The sequence below is a fragment of the Diceros bicornis genome, chromosome 38 (genome assembly GCF_020826845.1).
Source record: "Diceros bicornis minor isolate mBicDic1 chromosome 38, mDicBic1.mat.cur, whole genome shotgun sequence".
NCBI classification, from domain to species: domain Eukaryota; kingdom Metazoa; phylum Chordata; class Mammalia; order Perissodactyla; family Rhinocerotidae; genus Diceros; species Diceros bicornis.
Genome location: NC_080777.1, coordinates 8238900 through 8259493, shown reverse-complemented (window position 1 = coordinate 8259493; position 20594 = coordinate 8238900). Strand labels below are relative to the sequence as shown.

General features: G+C 45.0%; 1 protein-coding gene and 1 long non-coding RNA gene across 2 annotated transcripts; one reads left to right on the top strand and one right to left on the bottom strand.

Moving 5' to 3' along the window:
• Positions 1-527: 527 nt before the first annotated feature.
• Positions 528-5382, bottom strand: LOC131399579 (uncharacterized). Its single transcript, XR_009217160.1, has 3 exons — positions 5237-5382; positions 2638-2728; positions 528-891 (listed from the first exon to the last, which is right to left on the bottom strand). It is a non-coding gene; the product is annotated as an uncharacterized LOC131399579 (long non-coding RNA).
• Positions 5383-11183: 5801 nt separating this feature from the next.
• On the top strand, positions 11184-20343 carry SRP9 (signal recognition particle 9). Its single transcript, XM_058533616.1, has 3 exons — positions 11184-11355; positions 15436-15504; positions 19142-20343. The coding sequence occupies exons 1-3, from the start codon at positions 11284-11286 to the stop codon at positions 19259-19261; spliced, it is 261 nt and encodes an 86-aa protein (XP_058389599.1). The 5' UTR covers positions 11184-11283; the 3' UTR covers positions 19262-20343.
• The last annotated feature ends 251 nt before the right edge of the window (positions 20344-20594 follow it).

Here is a 20594-nt window from a genome sequence, read left to right as displayed (position 1 = left end):
CCTGTTTAAACCTCTCAGAGCTCAAGCTGGTCATGAATTCTTTCCTCTGCTTTTACCTAAGATAGTAAACAGCCGCAAAACAGATCATTGATTCCAACCTACTCCATCTTCTGATGGACTTGGAGTAACCAGCCCTCCCCAAGGCAGTACCAGCTCCCAAGGACCCGATGCAGGGCTCCGGGGGACCCAGCCTGAGGTCCGACTTCAGTCTCCCAGGATTACACGTCTATGGCTGGGCTTAGAATCAATACACTCCCCACAAACACTGGACATCTGACCCGCAGCGTCTATGCTGATGTGCTGAGGTGGAATCAAACAGCGAGGACTTCCCAGAACATCCCAGTGAATCAGCTGCTCAGGTTGGGACAGATCCAGAACATGTGCCCACAAAGGGTGGCAAGTTGCAAATTGAGATCTAATATGAGCCATCTGGTCTGGAGAAACGGCCAACTGGAGGGATGGGGGCCTGGAAACAGCCCAGAGAGCAAACTTATCTGGGGGGAAATGATGAGTCAGCTCTGCCCAGAAATAAAAGACTTTAATGAAGTCCTTTGCAAGAGGCCCCACAGATTCTCTTCTTGGAGTAGCCAGAGTTGGGTAACTCCATCTAAAGGTTACCCTTGGATTCAGAGTCTTAAGATGCCTAGTCCCCGGCTTAGCATGGACATGGTGAGCATGGAGAGAGGTATGGTAAAGCTACACTGCTGTGTTGGGGGCAGCATGGGGTGCAAAGAACCATGTCACAGCCAGACAGATGCGCCAGGCAAGATGTGACAGGAAATGCTAAACTGGTTGGGGGCCAGAATCCTCTCCTAGAATTGGGAGTTGAGCCTTGGTCCTGGAGGACAACTTTCTTCTCTGTCTTCTTCTCTCAGCTGTAGTCACTGTTGCCTGTAAAAAAGTAAAAGCAAACCAATTACCAGGTCTAATTATCTCCCTTCAGCCTCCTCCTGGCAGCAGCTGCCAAGGCTCTTGCCAAAACTCTGCTTTCCCGACACCCTGATCCAAAAAGCCCCAAGTCAGCGAGGGGCAGGCTTGGCCGGCCCAGAGCAGCTGTCAGGCTTCCCAACACCAAGACAGGGCGCGGGAGTTCAATGGCGGGAGCTTCAAAGCAGCCCCCCTGGCCTCCACATCTGGACGGAGGAGAGACGGTGGCGCTGCCGCCTGGAACTGCACCAGAAAATGACACAACGGCAATCAACAGCCACTTGCCCTAACTGCCACCCCCAAGCCAGGAAGTGCGGAGGCCTTTTACAGGCCTGTTGGGGCTTGTAGTGGGAGCTCTCAGGTCAGGGTGAGCTCCGCGGCCATTTCTGTCCGGGCTTGCTAAGAGCTGAGCCTGGGCCTCCCAGCTGAGCATTGCTGCGAGATGCACCAGGGGCTCTCAAGGAGACCTGGGAAGCTCTCCGGGCACCACACCGCTGCTGATCCACACTTCCTGAACTCCTAAAGTCGCTGTCCTACCTCTGGCCGAGGGTGAGCCTGAGACCTGTTAGTCTCCTCCTGCCTGGAACAAGAGGCAGCTCACTCCTGAAGGACATCCCCAGTGGCCGAGGCGCTCTCTGACTTGCACAATAGTGAGTCAGCTTCCAAATGCCCTGTGGCCTCAGGGGCCTAGCCTGGCACGAGCAGGGAGTGGGGGAAACCAGGCGGCCATCTACTCGGCCTCCAACCTTGCAGTCCCAGGGGAAGGACCAGGTGTACTCGCTGGGCAGTTATGAAACCTGAGAAGAAGCTAAAGTGCCTTTGGGCTGTTGCTCAGAGAACAGGCGGGTATTGTGTGGTTGGGTGCAGAGGGGGTATAGGATACCCATCAGTTCACGCACAAACACGGTCCCAGCCTGTGCGGAGGGAGGGAGGGCCTGCTGGGAGCCTGGTGGTTTCACACTGGAATGGAAGAAGGAAGGCCGTGCCCATGAGGGTGTTGGTGACCCGCACTCAGAAGAAAGGAGCCCCAGGAGCCAGGATGGACATGTTTCCCAGCCCTGACCCCTATCATATGACAGTTCCATAGCTCTCAAGTCACGTGCCTGAGACAATATCTCTGGGAATACAGAAATGCCACTGGTCAGTGATAAAAGAACAATGTTTTCGTAAGCACTCCAGTGGGGGCCAGTTTCTCCACGCGTCTCATGCTGGCCATGAGAAAATATTTACTGAGCAGGACTGTCGCACGGTCCTGTTGGAGGTATTTGGTCACAAGGCTCAGTGCCTGCCCTCCCAGCCCCGCTTCCTGAAGTCAGACCAGAATGGGTAGCGAAGCTTAGCCGGAGCTTGAGCAACCAGACACACCCGGCTGAGACACAGAACACCTCATCTTTGTCCTGAAAACAAAAGCTTTGTATGTTTTACTATTTTTCCCTTTCACAGAGGCTGGAAGGCTGGATAAGGTGAGAAGGGAGTAAGAGCAAAGCAGAGAAATTGGGTGAGAGGATAATGACGTGTGCAGAGAGGGACAATGGAGTGAGAGCCTGCGGGAGCTGGGGGACAATGGCTCCCAGGGCTGAGTGGGGAAGGAGACTGGACAGGCACCTAAGCAGTCATTATTTCCCCCGGGACTGGGCTGATCTTCATCTGTCCTCCCACAGCCACCCGGTGTGCTCAGCTTGGCGGTATTCCCTTTCTCCCCTTACTTACTGCTATGACGGCCGTGGTTATCAGTGTCCTGGTTCCCACAGCCCCAGGTGGCCACACGAAGCTCCCAGGCCAGTCCCTTACCCCGTGGCCTCTAAAAAAAATAAAGTCAAGATGGGGGGGTGGGAGGACCTTCCTCATCATGTTTCCAGTGGTCACTGCCCACTCCAATGCCCTCTTTCCCAACCAGTCATTCTAGGCACCTCTGTGGCCAAGGTCACCATACTCCAGGTACCCCAGCCTCCCCGGGAAAGAGCTGCATCTGCTCCCTAAAAGCTTGCCTCTGTGTCTTTGCCCACATCCTCACACGGTATCCGAAAGCCTGACCATGCCGTCTGTCATAATCTGACCTTTATCATCAAGATCTAGCGCCCCCGGGCAGCTTTTTCTGATTGCTGCCCCCAATTAACCTATCCGTTCTCTGCTCAGCAGAATTTTGTGCCTTGATTGTAAACACTGCTTATTATAGCTAGTTGTGCATACAGACATTGCGTTCTTCGTGCTGTGTCCGCCCCCCTCCCCTCACAAAACCCCAGTGAGCACCAGGTAGATGCTCAGGGTGTGCTGATTGACTTGTTGGACTGAATGACTGAGGACATGACAGCTATGATCAATCAAGAGTCCACAGTCACCACTTCCTAGGCCACCCGGAGAGTTTCCAGAGCAGAGCCCGCGGCTGAGTGGAGATGTCATCTGATTTATTAATTAATGCAAACACCATTCATCCAAATGCTCTGGGGCATGGTTAAAAAAAATCCAGAACATTTCAAAAATGATAAAAATAACATTTACCAGCCTAGAAATAACTCAAGCTTTATCCTCAGCCCTTTTGTCCCAGCAGCAATCCCCTCTTCATCCCCCAGTCTCTCATCACCCCCATCCGTGGGGTGTCCCCTTTTCCCACCTTCCCCACAGTGCTGCTTTAGTGATTAACAGAATTCCTGCCAGGGATTGTTAATTGGGTTAATGGAGTGACTGTGTAATTGTTCTCTCTCCCACCACACTGGCTGTTTTCCGACTACCTGCCTCTCATCTGCTCCAGGATCACTAATTTGCAACAACAACTTCCATTGTCGTCCACATCTGGGACTTTGGGGTTTTCAGTGAATCTCCCCAACAGAGAACAGAAGATACTGCTATTTTGGTTTGTCTCATCTACAATGGGGCCATTCTCTGGGGTTTATGGGCAGCGCGGGGCTGCCCCGGTGAAGGAGAAATCCGAGCAGTGACGGGACTCACGCCAGAGAGCAGCGTGCACAGGAGGGAGGGGAGCAGGAGGGGGTAAAATTCTGACCTTTTCTTCCCAGCTACTTGGGTTTGCATTTCATTTTAATCAGTTTCAGATGAAACTGACAAGCCAGGAGCCTCGCATCTCTCTGCCCCCCCCCCCCCCCTGCCTTTGGCCTCTGGTCTCTAGAACAGCGAGCTGCTGGGTTGGGCAGCATCTGACCTGGCCTGACCCAGCTTCCCCCGGAGGAGGCAGCATTAAGGGTGGCCTTTCTGATCCCCAAGGATCAATCGGAGCCTGTTCTTTCTCAACACCCTTGGAAAAAAACAAGGCTTTTTTTCCTCTGTTGTTTTTTGAGGTGTGTTCCTTCTGCTTCAATCTGTTTCACCTTAAAGGGATCGTTGCCTGCCCAAAGTATGGCAACGTCAGCATTCTTGGAGTGGCGTGCCACCAGCACAGCGAGAGACAGTCTCCCGGAACTCTGAGAGGCACCTGGGGGATGCTTGTGTCGGTAGGGGTGGCAAGAGGGTGTGAATGGTCTTTGATCTCCGAGCCCCCTTCAGCGTGGTTCCCAGAAGGGCCTTTGTTTCTTAGGGTGACTTCTATCTGCGCCTTTGCACACACACACAGACACACACACACACATACACCCAGGTAGTCCTTACTGTTCCTAGGCAGCTCCAGGGCTTCTGATCACAGAAGGTCCCTGGGGGTCAGCTCTGGGCCGCTCCCACAGACACATGAGGAAGAACTTCATCCAGTCACACCTTATATCGTCTTGTCTTTACCTTCTGACCGCCCCCAAATCTGGGGGGACAGGGAATGCTTAGACCCGCTCGAATCCCCAGTGTGCTGTGCCCTGTTGCGGTAGGTGCTCCATACATGCTTATTTCTGCCTTCAGTTTTGATCATTTGTGAACTCGCCTTACCCCCGCACCCTCCTCTGCTCTCATTAGCATGTCAGCTTCCTGTGCACATCTTTGTTTTCACTGTAGCGCACCCGGGAGGGTGACTGACTCGGAAGAGGTGCTCAATAAGTCATTAATGAATTAACCTGGATTGGAAGTTCCTGGCAATCAAATAAGAGCTGAGGCTGTCTCCGGAAAGGAAATGTTGAGAACGCACCAACACCTTCCCTAGCTAGGCTTGGGGTGTGTGCTCCATGGGGGACCATTTCCTTCAGGAAAGGCTGAAGCCGGCCCTCAGGGGCACGTCTCCCTGTGACTGACTGTCTGCACACCACTGCCCTCCACTGGACACCGGGCCAACGCTGCCCCAGACCTGCAGCCACGTCAGGACACCCTTGGGTTTCCTTCCCTCCCCATTCTGGACACAACTACCGGGCAGACCGGTTTCTTGGTTGGCTTCTCCTACCAGGTTTGTTTCACCCCGACGGCTTTGCATTGAATCCGTGAAACCTGGGAAGGCACGAGAGGAACAGCGGCTTCTGGGACACTTGGCACGTAGTGGGCTCCATCAATACTTAATGCGAGAAAATCAACATAAAGACACACAGTTCCCGGCAGGCCAGCAGCACGGCGGACCATTATGATGATTATTAATGTAAGAATCCATGTAAGAACCTACACCTGTTCTTAGTCTAGAATAGCTATGGCGCCGACAGTTTTACCAGACAACTAAGGAAAACCATAAGGGACAAAAAGCTTCAAGCAGAAGAATTCAAACAGTCATTTCTTTCTACCTTAAAAACAGCAACAACAAAACCTCCCTCCTTTGGGAAGAGAAAAAGGAAAGGGAAAGGAAACACGTGCTGCCAAATCTGGTGGATTTTTTTGTCCACAAAGTTCACATTTTCTGTCTTCAATTATAGGTATTTGTGAATTTGCCTTATTATCTCTGCCCCGACCTCATTCGCTTATAAGCGCTTGGCCCAGTACAATGACTGGCCCATAAAAGGTCTGCAATGCCTAGTTTTTTAATTCCTGGCAGTCAAATATGATATATGAGCAGCTAAGAATTTGCCAATGGCAACAGTAAAATAAGTAAAAAAGGAGGCATCGCACTTATTGCTTACAGATTGCTTCAATTTGCTGAGAAATTGTTTTCATCTCCCCAAATTGAACTCTGGGGTGAGCCCAGGGCCTGGCAGGCATTTGGATATCTGAAGCTGAAGTTCAGAGAAGTCTGGGCTAAGCAGAAACCCAAGAGTGGCACAGCATGGCGGTGGAAATGAAAATCCAGAGTACGTACGGCCCAGGAAGAACTATAGAGGGTGAAACCAAAGTCTGGTACCTCGGAACCCAGTGCTGAAGGACCAGGGAGGGCAGAGGAGGCCAGGACAGAGCCAGAGCAGGAAAAGCCAGAAAGGTAGAAGGAGCAACGAGGAAGAATGGGGTCCAAAAGCCAAGGGCCTGGGAAGTTTTAAGGACGAAGGGGTGGCCAGTGGCCTCAAATGCAGCTGAATAATCTAGTCAAGAAAGGATGGAGAGCTGTCTGCTGGACCGGGCAATATGAAGGTCAGCAGTGCCCCGTGAAGGCAGTTGGTGACCTCGCGAAAGCAGCTGCAGTTGGGGGGTGGATGGAGTGGAAGACACTGGTGGGAATGGGGTTGAATGGGAGGCAAGAACACGAAAACAATCACAGGAGGCACCCAATGCAGGCGAGAGAACAAAGGCTTTCGGATTTGACCTTGCCCCCAGGCTCTGCTCCACCAATCCAGCTTCCCCATTGCCACTAGGTACATTCTCTAAAAATCAAAATTAATCATACCACTTCCCGTTGTGATTAACATCTGCTGGCTTGCCATTTGGTGGACAATGGAGAGCAAAGTCCAGTGCTGATCTGTTTAGTATAATTTCTTTCTCAGACTTGGTTCTTTATCACCTATAAAGGAGAGTGGCGCAGGTCCATAATCCCATATCTGAAATCCTTGGGGCTACACGTGTTTTGGAATTCACAGCTTATTGGATTCTGGAAAGGTAATGTGGTGCACGTGCCTTATACTGCACCATACCACCAGCAGAGACCGGACTCCACTCTGTAATCAAACACACCAAGTGGGACAAATACAGACTACAAACAACTTTACAAGAGGTCAGGTCAAGTTTTCCATGAAATGCGTTACCAAGATACTTTTGTTTTCCAGAGCTCTTCAGATTTTCAGAACTGTGATAAGGGCTCATGGTCCACCCTCGCAGAGTTGTTTTAATGCTCAAATGAAATATTAAAAATGAAGCCAAAAGGATAACCACAAAGGGTGCAGAGGCCCTGCTCTTCTTGACTGGGAATGAAAGGAATTTTTCTTTTTCTGACACTGTGCATGTGTGAGCAATTTATAAAGGGCCCCCTCTGATCGCTTTTCGGAAGCCGTTTCTCCACAGCTGGAAAGATTAACCTAGTTTAAAGAATGCATCCGAGTGTAGCTGAGGACATTTGAATGATCAAGGGCCGTTCCCCTAAATTCTTGCTCATCTTGATTTCTCTTTCTTTAGGGGCTGGGGCTGGGCTAAGCTCTGGGATGCTGGAACTCACAGTGATGGGAACCCTCACAATGGAAATCATTTCTTTATGGTCACCCTCCCTGCTAAGCTGTGATCTCTCTGAGGCAGGGACAAGGTCTGTCTTGTTCACTGCTGGGTCTCCAATGCCTGGCACTGCTCCTGGTGCTTGCCCAGGGTAAGTCTTGATATATGTTTTGCTGAATTGAATTGAATTGAATTGAATTGATCTCTTAGGTTCCTCATTGTGACAGAAGGCAAAGTTGTCATTGTCTTAACTTTCAATGTTTTCACCTTCAGGCAAAATCCCATCCACCACCGCCCCCCCCCCCCCGCCGTGGGTCGTTCTTCCTGACTCTGCCCTCTCTGCCTCTCACTTCTGTTCTTTATGGCTCCCCCACCCCATTCTCATTAACTGAGGATTTGGGCCCCTGATTCATAGCCTTCTTCTTCATCCTATTCCCTTTCTGACTCGTAAGTGACTTTAATACTAGTGTGGACAACCCAGCCTCACCAGGAACTATTGCGCCTCCGAAATGTTAAACCCCAATATCTCATCTACCCATAACTTCAGTTCCTCCTTCCTATTATATTACCTTCAGATATCCTTGAGCCCTGGTCGATTAACCTCTCTTTTTTGACTCAATTAACCGCCCACCTATCTAGCCCAGATCACATGGTTTGTCACTTCAACCACCCTCATGCCGGTACCTTCAACATTTTTGTCCCCTTGTCCTTCTGCCTCATGTACCCTACAAAAGCCTACTATCTGCCTCTTCCATTCCAAGACCCAGGCTTCTGAGTGGTGCTGGAGATAGACCCCAGAACGTGCACATTGGGGCTACTCCCAAAGTATTATCCCCAATTCCAGGGGGGCCTTCAACTCTGCTTGACGTACTGTTTTTTTTTTGAGTTTCTAGTCGGCTTCCTTACTTATTTCTCATAATGGCATTTCCAAATCATCTCAAGGCTCCAAACCCTTTCTTGCTCTCCTATCTTAGAAGATGGCCTTGCCTGTTAGAAGGCAAAGAAAATTTACCTTCTTGCCCTCATATCTACTCACCTATATCCTCACCCACCTCTTCCTCCACCACCTGAAAGGCAATGGTGAACCTTCTCTTCTTTCCCCACATCTGTGCCTAAGGTTCTCCCCTTCACGTTTCCTCTGAGATCCTGCTTTCCTCTTCCTCTTGTGTTTTAATCTCTCCATCTCTTAGGATCCTTTCTCTGAAAGTTATAAACAGGCACAAAATCTCTCCATCTTAAAAAATAACACTCTTTCTTTACCAATGTCTTCAATGTTTCTTTACCATCTTCTTATCTCCTCTTCTGCTCACAGTTGAGCTCTTGTAAAAAGGACTATAAAGGGGCCGGCCTGGTGGCATAGTGGTTAAGTTTGCACATTCCACCTTGTCAGCCGGGGGTTTGCAGGTTCGGATCCCGGGCGCGGACCTACGCACGACTCATGAAGCCATACTGTGGCAGGCATCCCACATACAAAATAGAGGAAGATTGGCACAGATGTTAGCTCAGGGACAATCTTCCTCAAGCAAAAAGAGGAAGATTGGCAACAGATGATAGCTCAGAGCCAATTTCCTCACAAAAAAAAAAAAAAAAAAAAAGAATATAAAGCAACTGCCTTCACTTTTCAGCCTCTTTCAGTCAGTTCCACCCAAACCCCAGTCTGAGTGAGGCTCCTCTGGCGGAGGAAACCAGTGACCTGCCAATGACTACAATCAATTGACTCATTTCAGTTCTCTTTGACCTTGCACCCGATCTGCCATCTGACACCACTGACTGCTTCCTCCTCAAAACCCTCTCCTCCCCTCACTTCCCAGACACTCCTGGTTTCCTTTTATCTCTCTGATAATTTCTTCTCTGCCTCCTTAGTGGACTCTGTTCCCTCTCTCTAACACTTTGTACATGTGGCTGTTTCCCAGCGTTTGTCCTCAGTCTTCTCTTCTTATGCTCTGTCCTCTCCCCAGGAAGGCTCAAAAGACCTATCTGCTGGGGGCTGGCCCGGTGGCATGGTGGTTAAGTTTGCATGCTCCACTTCAGTGGCCCAGGGTTCACAGGTTCGGTCAAGCCGTGCTGTGGTGGCGTCCCACATAGAAAATGGAGGAAGACTGGCACAGATGTTAGCTCAGGGACAATCTTCCACAACCAAAAAAAAAAAAGAAAGACCTATCTGCTGATGACTCTTACTTCATAACACTCCTTGAGCTTTGAATAGAGATACGCAGCTAAGCTACCAAACATCTCCAGCTGGATGTCCCGAAGAAACTTCAAGCTTATCCAGTCCAGAACTGAACTCATTGTCTTCCCCAATCTCCCCCAAACCTGTTCTTCTTCCTTTTCCCATGTATCCATCAATGGCACCACTACCTCCACTGGTCTGGGAGTCATTCTACTCCTTCCTCTCCTGCATACACCACATCACTCACCAAGTAAATCTCAGTTTGTATCCTCCTCTCCATTCCTAAGCTAGCGCCTTAATTCAGATCCATGTCTCTTATGCCTGTGTTATTGCACGAGGATCTTAAGAGGTCTCCCTGCCTCCAGGCTTGCACCCCTTCATTCAGTCTTGGTGTGCAGCTGGAGCCCTAAAAAATGCAAATCTGCTGAAAGGCCTTCAATGGACAGGAAAAGCTAATCTATAGTAGCGGAAAGGAGGTCAGTGACTGGGGGGGGGCAGGGGTTGGGGTGGTGCAACTGAACATAAAAAAGCATGATAGAACTTTCTGGAGATGAAGAAATATTCTATATCTTCATTGTGGCATTGCGTATACTCAGTAGGTGTATATATATTTAGACATTTGTCAAATGCATCAACCTGTACGTTTAAATCCGGTGTGTTTTATTGTACATAAAATACACCTTAATAAAGTTGATTAAGGAAAGATACCCTTTGGGGCTGGCCTGGTGGCCCAGCAGTTAAGTTCACGCTCTCTGCTTTGGTGGCCCGGGGTTTGCAGGTTCAGATCCTGGCTTGGACCGTCGCACTGCTTGTCAAGCCATGCTGTAGCAGCGTCCCATATAAAGTAGAGGAAGATGGGCACGGATGTTAGCCCAGGGCCAGTCTTCCTCAGCAAAAAGAGGAGGATTGGCATCAGATGTTAGTTCAGGGCTAGTCTTCCTCACACACACACACAAAGATACCCTTCTATGTCACCCCATTGCCTGGCGAACAAAGTTCAAATTTCTTATCCTGGCATAAGTGGTGTTATGACTTCTTCCCTTGCTTCTTCTCTTTCCCTACACCCTAAACACCTGTCACATTAAATACGCCACAGATCTAAAGTGGCCTAGATATCCTGCCCTCCTTGCCCACCTGTTGAACATCCACCGTGTTTATGGAGATTTAGCCTGTGCCATCACTATTAGCCTCCCCACGACCCACAAGTCATCATTCTCCTTTGTGTTCTGCCGACCAGACATAAATGTCTATCATATAACGTTTTCGGTTGCACTCTTGTGTTTATGTCTCCCCCCATTTTTACTAGGCTGTAGGTGTGACAGCTGGACCCTGTCATCTCCATTCTTGTATCTCCAGCACTTATCACTGAGCTGCTCAATCCTTGTTGAAGGAACCTGGGCTTCACCATTGCAGTTCAGCCCAAAGGACTGCGGGACGGAGCGCCCCCCACCTCCGCCGCGCCTCCAGTCCTAGAGGGGGCGCTATGGCGACCCCCATCCATCTCCCTGCTCTCGACTGCTCTGGGCCCGCTCCCAGAGCCACACGCTCGGGGCTCCGCCCCCTCCTGGCAACATCCCTCCTTCCCATTGGGCGAGGGCGTTCCGGGCCGTCCAATGGGACGAGGCGTTGGCGCGAGGAGGCGGCACCATCTTTGGGCGCCTGGGCCCTGCCTCGGTTGGTGGCCGTCGGAGGGCGGAAGGTTGCTGCCGCGTCGTGCTGCCTCCGGTCCCGGCCTTGGCTCCGTCTCCATCCCGGCCGGGCCCACCATGCCGCAGTACCAGACCTGGGAGGAGTTCAGTCGCGCGGCCGAGAAACTCTACCTCGCCGACCCGATGAAGGTAAATCGCCGGCGGGGCCGCTGCCTCTGTCCCCACCTCCGGGTCAAGATGTCTTCCCTGCCGTCCGCTCGGCCTCCGGAGCTTCTCTGGCACCCTAGGAGGTGCTGGGAGTGAGCAGAGACGGACCCCGCCAAGTCTGATTGTTTTTACTGTCTCCTCTCTGATTAGCGGCTCGATGAGGCCCTGAAATGAGCAAAGTCAGGGTCGTTTCGGGGCCCGAAGCAGCTCTGCAGTTTGCCACCCCCCGCCCCCAATCCCTGAGCTCCTCTTGTGTCTTTGGTTGGGTTACGTGTCTCTGAGGGCAGGACTCCTCCCCCTGCAGTTTCGGCCTCCTGTCTCTTAGTTGTCTTGGTGCCCTTGACTCGTCATACCAGGGTGTAAAGGTTTCTTAAAGTGTGACATAAAACGGTGATGGTTTTCTGCCACCGCCGGGACGTTCTTGAAAGACCCTAATTTGGAGGCATCCACGCCCCTTAACATAGTGGTTCTCAATCTTTTGGAAATCAGTGCCTTTTTGAGAATATAAAAATGCTTGCACCGTTTGTTCAGAAAAATGCACTGAGACATAAACGTTTGCAAACAATTTTAGGGGGCTCGTGGATCCCTGGAATTCATTCATGGCCTCCACGAAGATTATAATAAGTGGATACCGAAAGTTAGCTTTTTATTAAAAAGCGAAGTCGTCCAAGTGATGAGAATTTAGCATTCAGGTTTTGGTTTTTCTTCCTCTCGAGTTTTTATTTTACTGTCATGTAAAAATTGTTTGAAGCAGCTCCTTGTTAATTAAAAATACTGCTAACTTTTTAGATCTAGATAAGGAACAAGAAGCTGTAAAACATTAGTTGTATTCTCTACAATAAAATTGGTATAATAATAAATGATGAAATGAGTTAGATATTTTTGAAAGTGAATACTTTGTGACATGATTTCTGGCTCCTGCATTTAATTGACTTTCCTTGTTCATAGGGCCATTTGTTTCTTCATTCAAGCAATGTACCAGGAGAACAATACAGGATTTTTGTCCGGAAGCATCCACAGTGTAAACTAAAAGTATTTGGAAAGATAGTAAAGAATATACAAATTCACATGTGGTAGTGGTAGGGAAAACGAAAATAAAATGTAATTACAGAGGATTGCTGTGAACTTATCATGTCTAAAATAGGCAGGAGAGGAAGAACCTTTCAGCTCTTTACCCAATCAGAAAATTCCAGTGGCCTAAAAGCTTCTGCCTCGTCATGATGGCCTTCTACTGGTTTTTGACTCTGATTTATATAGGGAGGTGAGGGCATGAGTGAGGAAAGGGAGATTTACTAATACTTTTATTGAGTGTCTTCTGTGTGACAGGCATTTTACATATATTTATGTGTATAATTTATGTGAACAATTAAGACAACCCCTTGAGGTAGATGAGTAAACAATCTCAGCTACATAAAATGATTTATCTAGTCTCTAGGAGGTTAAGCGAAAATTCGAACCCAGGTTTCTGAACTCCAAGTTCATGCTGTTTCTACCAGTCCATACTGCCAGGACTAAAGGAGAAAAGACACTTTGTCAGATCTCTTTGGAATCTGTTTTACGGAATTCTCTGTCTTCCCTCCCCAGCACATTGAACCTGATGGTTATGCCCATCACCTTTCCCCATTCTCTCTTGCATCACTCTAATTGGGGATGGTATTACTGCTGGACCGTGTATTAACCTCTTATTTGGTCTGTCTGCCTTTTTACTCCCTCCCTTACTCTCATGCCGCCACACTCTAAAACAGAGACATTGATTTCGCTCAGTTTCCTAGTTCTTCATTGATTGCTGGTTGAAGTGCAGGCTCCTGGTCCACAGTCTGACCCTCTCTCCAGTCTTTCTAGCTTTGTCTCCCACCATTTTCACCATCCTCATCTCTAGTCGCAGGAAGCTGCAGAAGTCATCACATCTTCATTCAGACTGCTTCTTCAGCCTTCTCCAGCCTTCTTCCTTCAAAGAAAAAAATACATTTCCCGAGTCACCTTCCTGAAGGCTTTTTCCTTACCTTTCCCCCAATCTAAATTACTTGTTTTCTCTTTTAGTATTTTACCTGTGTTTACCTTTATAGGACTTAATTCATGCTGTCTTGTGTTTTGGTTATTTTGGTTGGTGGAATTCAAAGTTCCTAAGAGAGCAAGAAGCTTGATTTCTTTTTCTCTCTTCTTGACACCTGATGTGGTAACTTAATTGCCCTCTAAGTTACAAAATGGACCCTCTTATGGTACCATAGACCTTTTAACTCTCGTTTCTCCTAACGAAGCCAGTGAGTATTTATTTAACTGAGAGTTAAAACTTTTCGTAGTTGTCATGCTTAGTACATTTTAAGTTTCAATTTCTTTTTGTTTCTGGAGAACTGAATTTTTTTAAATATGTAAAATTGACTTTAATAGCTCAATAATAGAATCAGTCTAAAGATAAGTAACCTAGTTGTTATTATTTATATCTACTTCAGTGCTTGGTGAGTTCCCTTTCCTCCCTCACTAAGGCGCATCTCGTAGGTCAGTGTGACTGTTGTTTGCAGTCCCGAGAGAGCAGAGTGCATAGTGGGAAGAGCTGTGGGTTACAGCTCTGTGGCTCTTTGCATTTAGTTTCCAGAGTTGTCTCGAGGCTTTAGGTGCTACGTTGTAACCATTTTAAAATTATGTTCCTGTTTTGGCTTGTACATATTTAGCACTTTTTAAAACAGCTAGCTAAACAAGAGTGATTTATAGTGCTTAGCAAAAAACTGACTGCTGCAATGCACTGTTTTGAATTCATCATTTAAAGAAATAAAAATAGTGTTCATGGAAGTTGTAAACTCTATTGGGAAATGTCTTCTTCTACTGGAATATGCTAATATCTAAATCATTGTCTTGGCTACCTAACTGTAGAATAATGAACAACAGAAATACTGAATACGGAAAGTATTGTGTAACATGGCCCTCAAAATCTATTCTAGATTTGGAAAAGTTGTTGATGGATACCTTTTTCCAAGGCAGAATTCTGCTTTTATCTAATAAGGCATCATGTTGTGCCATCATGATTGAATAGTCTGAATTCACCTCCTGAGAGCCCCGGGAAAGTGGAGAGTATGAACTGCGACTGCAATACTATTTCCTAAGGAATGGATTTGGACTTAACTAGCCATTTCTGCTATTTTTTCTCCCTGCTTTTCCTGTCATTCCTCTGTGGCTAGGTGTGTGGGTATTGTAGGGGACAAAGAACTTTCTCCTTTACCCTCTTAGGTGTTATAGCTGGGGCCCTGCCAATTCAGCTGACAAAAGGCAGATTAACAAGAGAAGGGGAAAAAAACATAATTACATACATAAGCATGGGAGTTCATAAGAAAATGTGGCTTGAGGCTGTTAGACTTTGGGGTCTATATACCATCTTAACAAAGGGTGATAAAGTGTGGAAAAGAGGCTGGACAAAGGAAAAGGGGTTTGAGGCTTCTGGGAGGGGTAAGTTGGGGGAAGGTGACTGGGAAATGTGCTATAAATAGGGCTTGTTTAGTAAAGTTTGTCAGGCAGGTAAGAGCCCTTCTCTACCTCTTACCGGTGAGGGTGAGGGGAACACCTTTAAAATGGGAAATTTATGTCACCTTTACAAAGGTTAATTTAAGTCCTGCTTTTAGCCAGAAAGGGCAGAGAGCTAACACCTTCAACTCAAAACCATCCTTATGCCAAAGTGGCATACTCTGAGGTGGCATGCTGTGATCCCCTGTATTCTTACAGCTGCTTCTGTATTCTTACTGGCAAGAAATGCCAAACTACCATAAGAGTCTCACAGACATTCCCTGAATGTGGATGTATTTTGGGAATTTTCATTACTTCTCTTCAAACTGGCTGCAAATAAAATATCCAACTTTTTTTTTAAGTCTTTTAAAAAATAAATTATAGCAATAGGAATGAACTAAAATGCTGTTTTCTACCTCATTTCAGTAATGATAAGTTTATAGTAAAGGTGCCTTAGATGCTTTGGCTCAATTCTAAAAGGATCCTTTTTAGACTACCACCTGAAGACTAAATTATTTATGAGAAATGTCTTCTGATTTCACTGTTTCTAAATATATATTTTTATTTCAGGCACGTGTGGTTCTCAAATATAGGCATTCTGATGGGAGTTTGTGTATTAAAGTAACAGATGATTTAGTTGTAAGTATACATTTTTATTTGTTGAATACTTTCAGATTTGTTTGAGTTAATCACTTGTTTGAAATCATTTACATAGAATTTATGCAGATCACCCATTAGGATGCTTATTTTGCATTTCATTCCAAAGTCAAGAACCTCATTCTAGAAGCTACTTTTATAGGGTCTTGGGGAAATTATTTAAGTTGCTTCATTTATGCGGTATGTCAAGTGTAGTTTAAAAATTGCTCTCTTCAGACCATAAGCAAGAGGAATGTAGAGACCAAAACTAGATGTAAGGGGGTGGTGGTTTCCCTATAGGCGTGTGAAAAGTAAATGATGGTATTTGAACCCGAGTTACAGGCTTTATAGTTATCTCTCTCTCCTTCCCTGTCTGCTCACTCATGTCGCTTCCTCACGTCCCGTTCATTCCTCCAGCCTCTGCCACCTGGTTCCTACAGGCAGCATGCCACTGAATGCCCTTCCTCAGAGCTCCGCAGCAGCCTCTTAATTTTCACACCCTACAGTCTCATCAGTTCATATCTCATTTGCCCTCCCTGCTGCTTTTGATACAGAAAACCACTCTGGTGGAAGTTATTGTTTTAGCATCTGTGCTCCATTTTAGCTTGTTTTTGTCTGTGTTTCTGTTTCCTTCTTCTTTGCTAATTATTTCATTGATGTGCCCCCGTAAATATTGCTTTCTCCAGGATTCTGTCCTTGGTTGCCTTTTCATACCACTTCTTCTGGAGCAATCCATTCAGTCATTAAGTCCAGTACTGCCTGTATCTATGTCTATTTGCAAATTTGCACATTTAGCTCATATTTTTTCTGACTTCCTGACGAGCTCCGAGGTGAGCATCTTTACGTCACTACTCAAAATTACCCTGTCTAGAATGGAACTCATCCTCTCTTCTCAAACTGGCTCCTCCTGTCTCCTAGCTTTGGTTGCACTGTCATCTACCTGCAGATCACGTTTGGTCCCTTCCTTTCCCTCTCTCTCATGTCCACTGTACCTTCCTTTGAAAAACTTGTGTTTTGATCCTCTGCGTTCCGTACACTTTCCTAGGCATTTGGGAATTATTGATTCAGGCTCTCATCTCATTTCCTGTCGGGAGCTCTCCATCTTCACTGTTACTCTCTTAAGTTTAGGATCTCATCATCACTTGCTGGGCCTGTTAGAATAGCCTCTTAACTGTGTCCCTGCTCCCTGTTCATCCTCCAGTCATCCTGTTCTGCCGGACTGATTTCTAAAAATGCAAATTTGATTGTTACTAGCCTGCTTGAAAACCTCCAGTGGCTCGTCATCACTCATAATGTAACCTCCACCCTCACATGCCTTCTAATCTCTGTCTTTTCTCTGTTACTTCAGAGCTCCTTTGATATGCCATGCTGTCTTAGGCCTCTGTGCTTTTGGACATTCCGTTTCCATCTTTGCAATATTGAATCCCACCCCCGCCCCAGTGTGGCAAGACTGCTGCTTATCTTTCAAAACTCAGCTCAGAAGGATTACTTCATCTCTTGCTTTTCTTCTTGCCTCTCTTTGTGCTGTATCACAATTGTTTTATCACATTGGTCTTTTATTTAATAGGTTGTGAGCTTCAAGACAATAGAGATAGATCAGTAATAGTTTTAACTTGTATTTCCAGTGGCTAGCATGGTGTCTTACCCAGAGGGAACTTAGTAAACATTTCTTAATTGATTAATTCTTTTAAAATATATATGTGTTCAAAGCTTCATTGTGGGGTTGCATGAAGTCAGATCTTTTAATGATTACCATGTCTTCCAAGAACTGATTGAATTTGATGAAGTAACTGAAAATGTGAAAAAGGAAGAGTAAATTGAGCTGGAGTATGCTTGACTTAGATTCAAGAGATTTGAATCCTAGCTCAGCCGTTTACCAGTGTTTCAGCCTTGGAAAAGTCCAGGCCAAAAGTTTGGCTTTCTGGGCCTCCATTTCCTCATCTGGAAAGTGCCGTAGTGACCGTCTGCTTCCCTATTTGGGCTGTTGTGGAAAGTAAAATATGAATGTGAAAGTACCTTGCATTAGCTTGCGGCTTAGTAGATTTCAATAAATGTATACTTGAATCTTGAGCATCCACACCGAGAAAAATTTTAATTGTGATTGTCAGAGTGGATAAATATATCTGCTGCGGAGAAACTGGTGTGTCCTGTTTTACAAATAGGAAAAAATGCAGAATTGATTTTAATACAAAAGGCTTTCTCTTCAAGTGACGACTTTTTACCCCTGGTAATGATTAAACATGGTTAAGGATCCATGGTAGGCAGTATTGGAAAGGACTGTGTTTAGCGTTGATGATTCCTGTGATGAGATCTAAATATGAAAAATACTTTTGTTCCCTTTCTTAAAACTACTGAGAATTAGTCCATATCTAGAAGGGACCACAGATGCAGTCAAACCCATCCTCCTAAATAGTAAATGTATGAATCAACTCCAGCAGTAAAAATCTATTTTCTAATGACTCATCTAAAGAAAAGTTTGTATATTCCCTCACTAATTTGTTTTAATAGGTAATAATTCTTTCAGAAAATTCAGTCTTAGACTTCATTTATTATTATCATCATATGGCTTTGACTTTTTTATAATCCCACTTGTGCATCATTTTTTCTAATGCCGTGACTGATTTATAATATTGTCTTCTATGGATCTAAAATCTTTTTCTGTTGTACTGTAGTGAGAAGGTATGTATATTCTCCCACAGCATGTATACTAAAATTGAAATGATGGAGATTATTATGGCCTTTTTATAAGATTATTATACAAATTTGTACAATGCGTGGATGAAAATTTTTTAAGTAGGTGATTTAAAGGCTGAGTGAATTCAGATCAGTTGGGCATGATGAGGTTGAACTCCAGATTACTTAAGTTGGTGAATATTATTGCAGGATCATTAGTTCCTATTGTTTAAAACTCATGTGAACCTTTAAGATGGGTTAAAGAAAAATGGACTTATATTACAAATGAGGAAAAGAGCTGCCAACTTAAATTTGATATTTTTGAAGAATCTGGAACAAATGGTTTTATGAACCATAAGCAGATCTTAAGTTTCTCTCTAATGAAGAATTTAACTTATAGCAAGGAAGAATTTGGTTTGGTAAAAATTGTGAATACCTTCAGAAAATCAAGGTTGGACAGATTTATCTGGTTTAATTTAGGTGGTGACCAGCTGTAAGCAAGGGATTCTAGATTTTCTTTTTAAATTGTCATCATCTCCCCCTCCCCCCACAACAGTTTCACAGATAGGGGATGAGATCCTAAGTTTTCTATGCCTTTTCCAATGTAGCTCAATTATTTATGACCAGATGCCAGGGAGAAAATACCTAATTCCAGGCCTTGCGTTCTCATCAGACCACAGCAGGATTTAACATATTATTTAACTGGTCGTTTTTGAGAAACTTCTGATAGAGTCCACTGAGTTTTTTATCTACAGCAGTGGCATTTAAAATACTATAAATTACATAAGGAATGTAATTGCTGGGGACTTGGAAACTTGAGTGTAGTTTTTCTTAGTATGACCTCCAGAGAGAATAGAGCAAAACAATGGTAGCAAGGACTCTCAGATTTTTACCCAGTCATGCGTTTGCTGCATTGTCGACAATCTAGTTTTACATAGCTAATGTGTACTTTTAAAATTTCTGACAGTGTTTGGTGTATAGAACAGACCAAGCTCAAGATGTAAAGAAGATTGAGAAATTCCACAGTCAACTAATGCGGCTTATGGTAGCCAAGGAATCCCGCAGTGTTGCCATGGAAACGGACTGAATGGTTTGAAATGAAGATTGTCATGTTCTAATATCTTTTGAGTTTGAAAAAGTGTTGGGACAGAAAGTGCTTTATGTAATGAAGTGGGCTATTCTGAAGCCAAGAGATTGTTTTTGTATCTTGTTTTTGAATGTTTACTTTAGAGAGCTAGGAATGTAAATGCTTTCAGTTAGAAAACCTTTATTTATTTTTGGAAATTGAGCAAGAAATGCCTCTATCTTAGAAACTTTTTGCAGATTATTTGATGTTGGGAAAAATATATAATTATTTCTCTGCAGATTTGTATCAGTAATTTGAAAATGAGAAGTCAAGAAAAGCCTATTCTTCCTTAAATTTAATCTGTCTTTGAAAGAAAATTAAATGTAACCATTTTGCTGGATTGATATATTTCTTCTGGAGCATAAAATTTGTGCTGTTGATGACTAACAAATATAAAATATGGTAACTGGAATTAACTGTGCACAGCAGTATACCTGATTGTCTATGGTAGTGTAGTCTCAATTGTATCTAAAAGTAATTGTGAAGACAAGTATGCTTTACTTTAAACTTTGCAGATCTAAACTGTATTTTTGAATATAAGGGATTCATAACAATTGGTTTGTGGAACAAAGACTTACTTTGAATCTAGTTTTCAGTGCTGAAAACCAACTGCAGTTACTTTAAATGCGTGAACAGAATGGTCACTGATGGCCTGAAGCCACCATGTCACAGAAATATTTGCCACATATTTCCCATCTATAGTTTCTCAGAAGGGCTAAGGATGATTTGAACTGTTATATCTTTGCTTACATCTGTGATACCCCTGCTCATTTCTCTCTACTTAACCAAAGTGTTAAACATGACTGACTTTCACAGCTGTTATGTTTTCCATTAAACCGGAAGTATATTATCTGATATTTATCTTATATTTGTAACCTGATTTTACCACCTACATGTAATATTCACATGTTGATTCCCTACATTAAAATATTTTTTTGTTAGGAATTTGTCGTGTTGAGCAACAGTTTACCATGGAAAGTTCCATTAGCCATACGAGTTTGGCATGTTTCAGAGAGGTCAGTAAATAAAATATTACATGTGTATATATTGTTTGTCTTGAAGTTTTTAACTTCTCAGGAATTAACTGATTTCTTCACTGGGATATACTGTATTCATTTAGTCCAAAGTGAGCCTAATGATACTGTAAGTAAATTTTATTTGTTTTGTTTGTTGATACTTTTTATTTCGTGCCTTTCTCTGAGCTGTATGTTGATGGCAAGGTTGTTTCCTTGATTAAGGAAAGAAACATCAAACAGTGTAGGGCTTTTTGGGTTTGGGGTTTTTTTTTTCCTCC

Excerpts from the sequence above, each read along its gene's own strand:
- SRP9 (XM_058533616.1), top strand. The coding sequence starts at position 11,284 with ATGCCGCAGTACCAGACCTGGGAGGAGTTCAGTCGCGCGGCCGAGAAA. Across the intron at positions 11,356-15,435 it reads ACCTCGCCGACCCGATGAAG|GCACGTGTGGTTCTCAAATA; the intron begins GTAAATCGCCGG and ends TTTTTATTTCAG. Across the intron at positions 15,505-19,141 it reads AAGTAACAGATGATTTAGTT|TGTTTGGTGTATAGAACAGA; the intron begins GTAAGTATACAT and ends AATTTCTGACAG.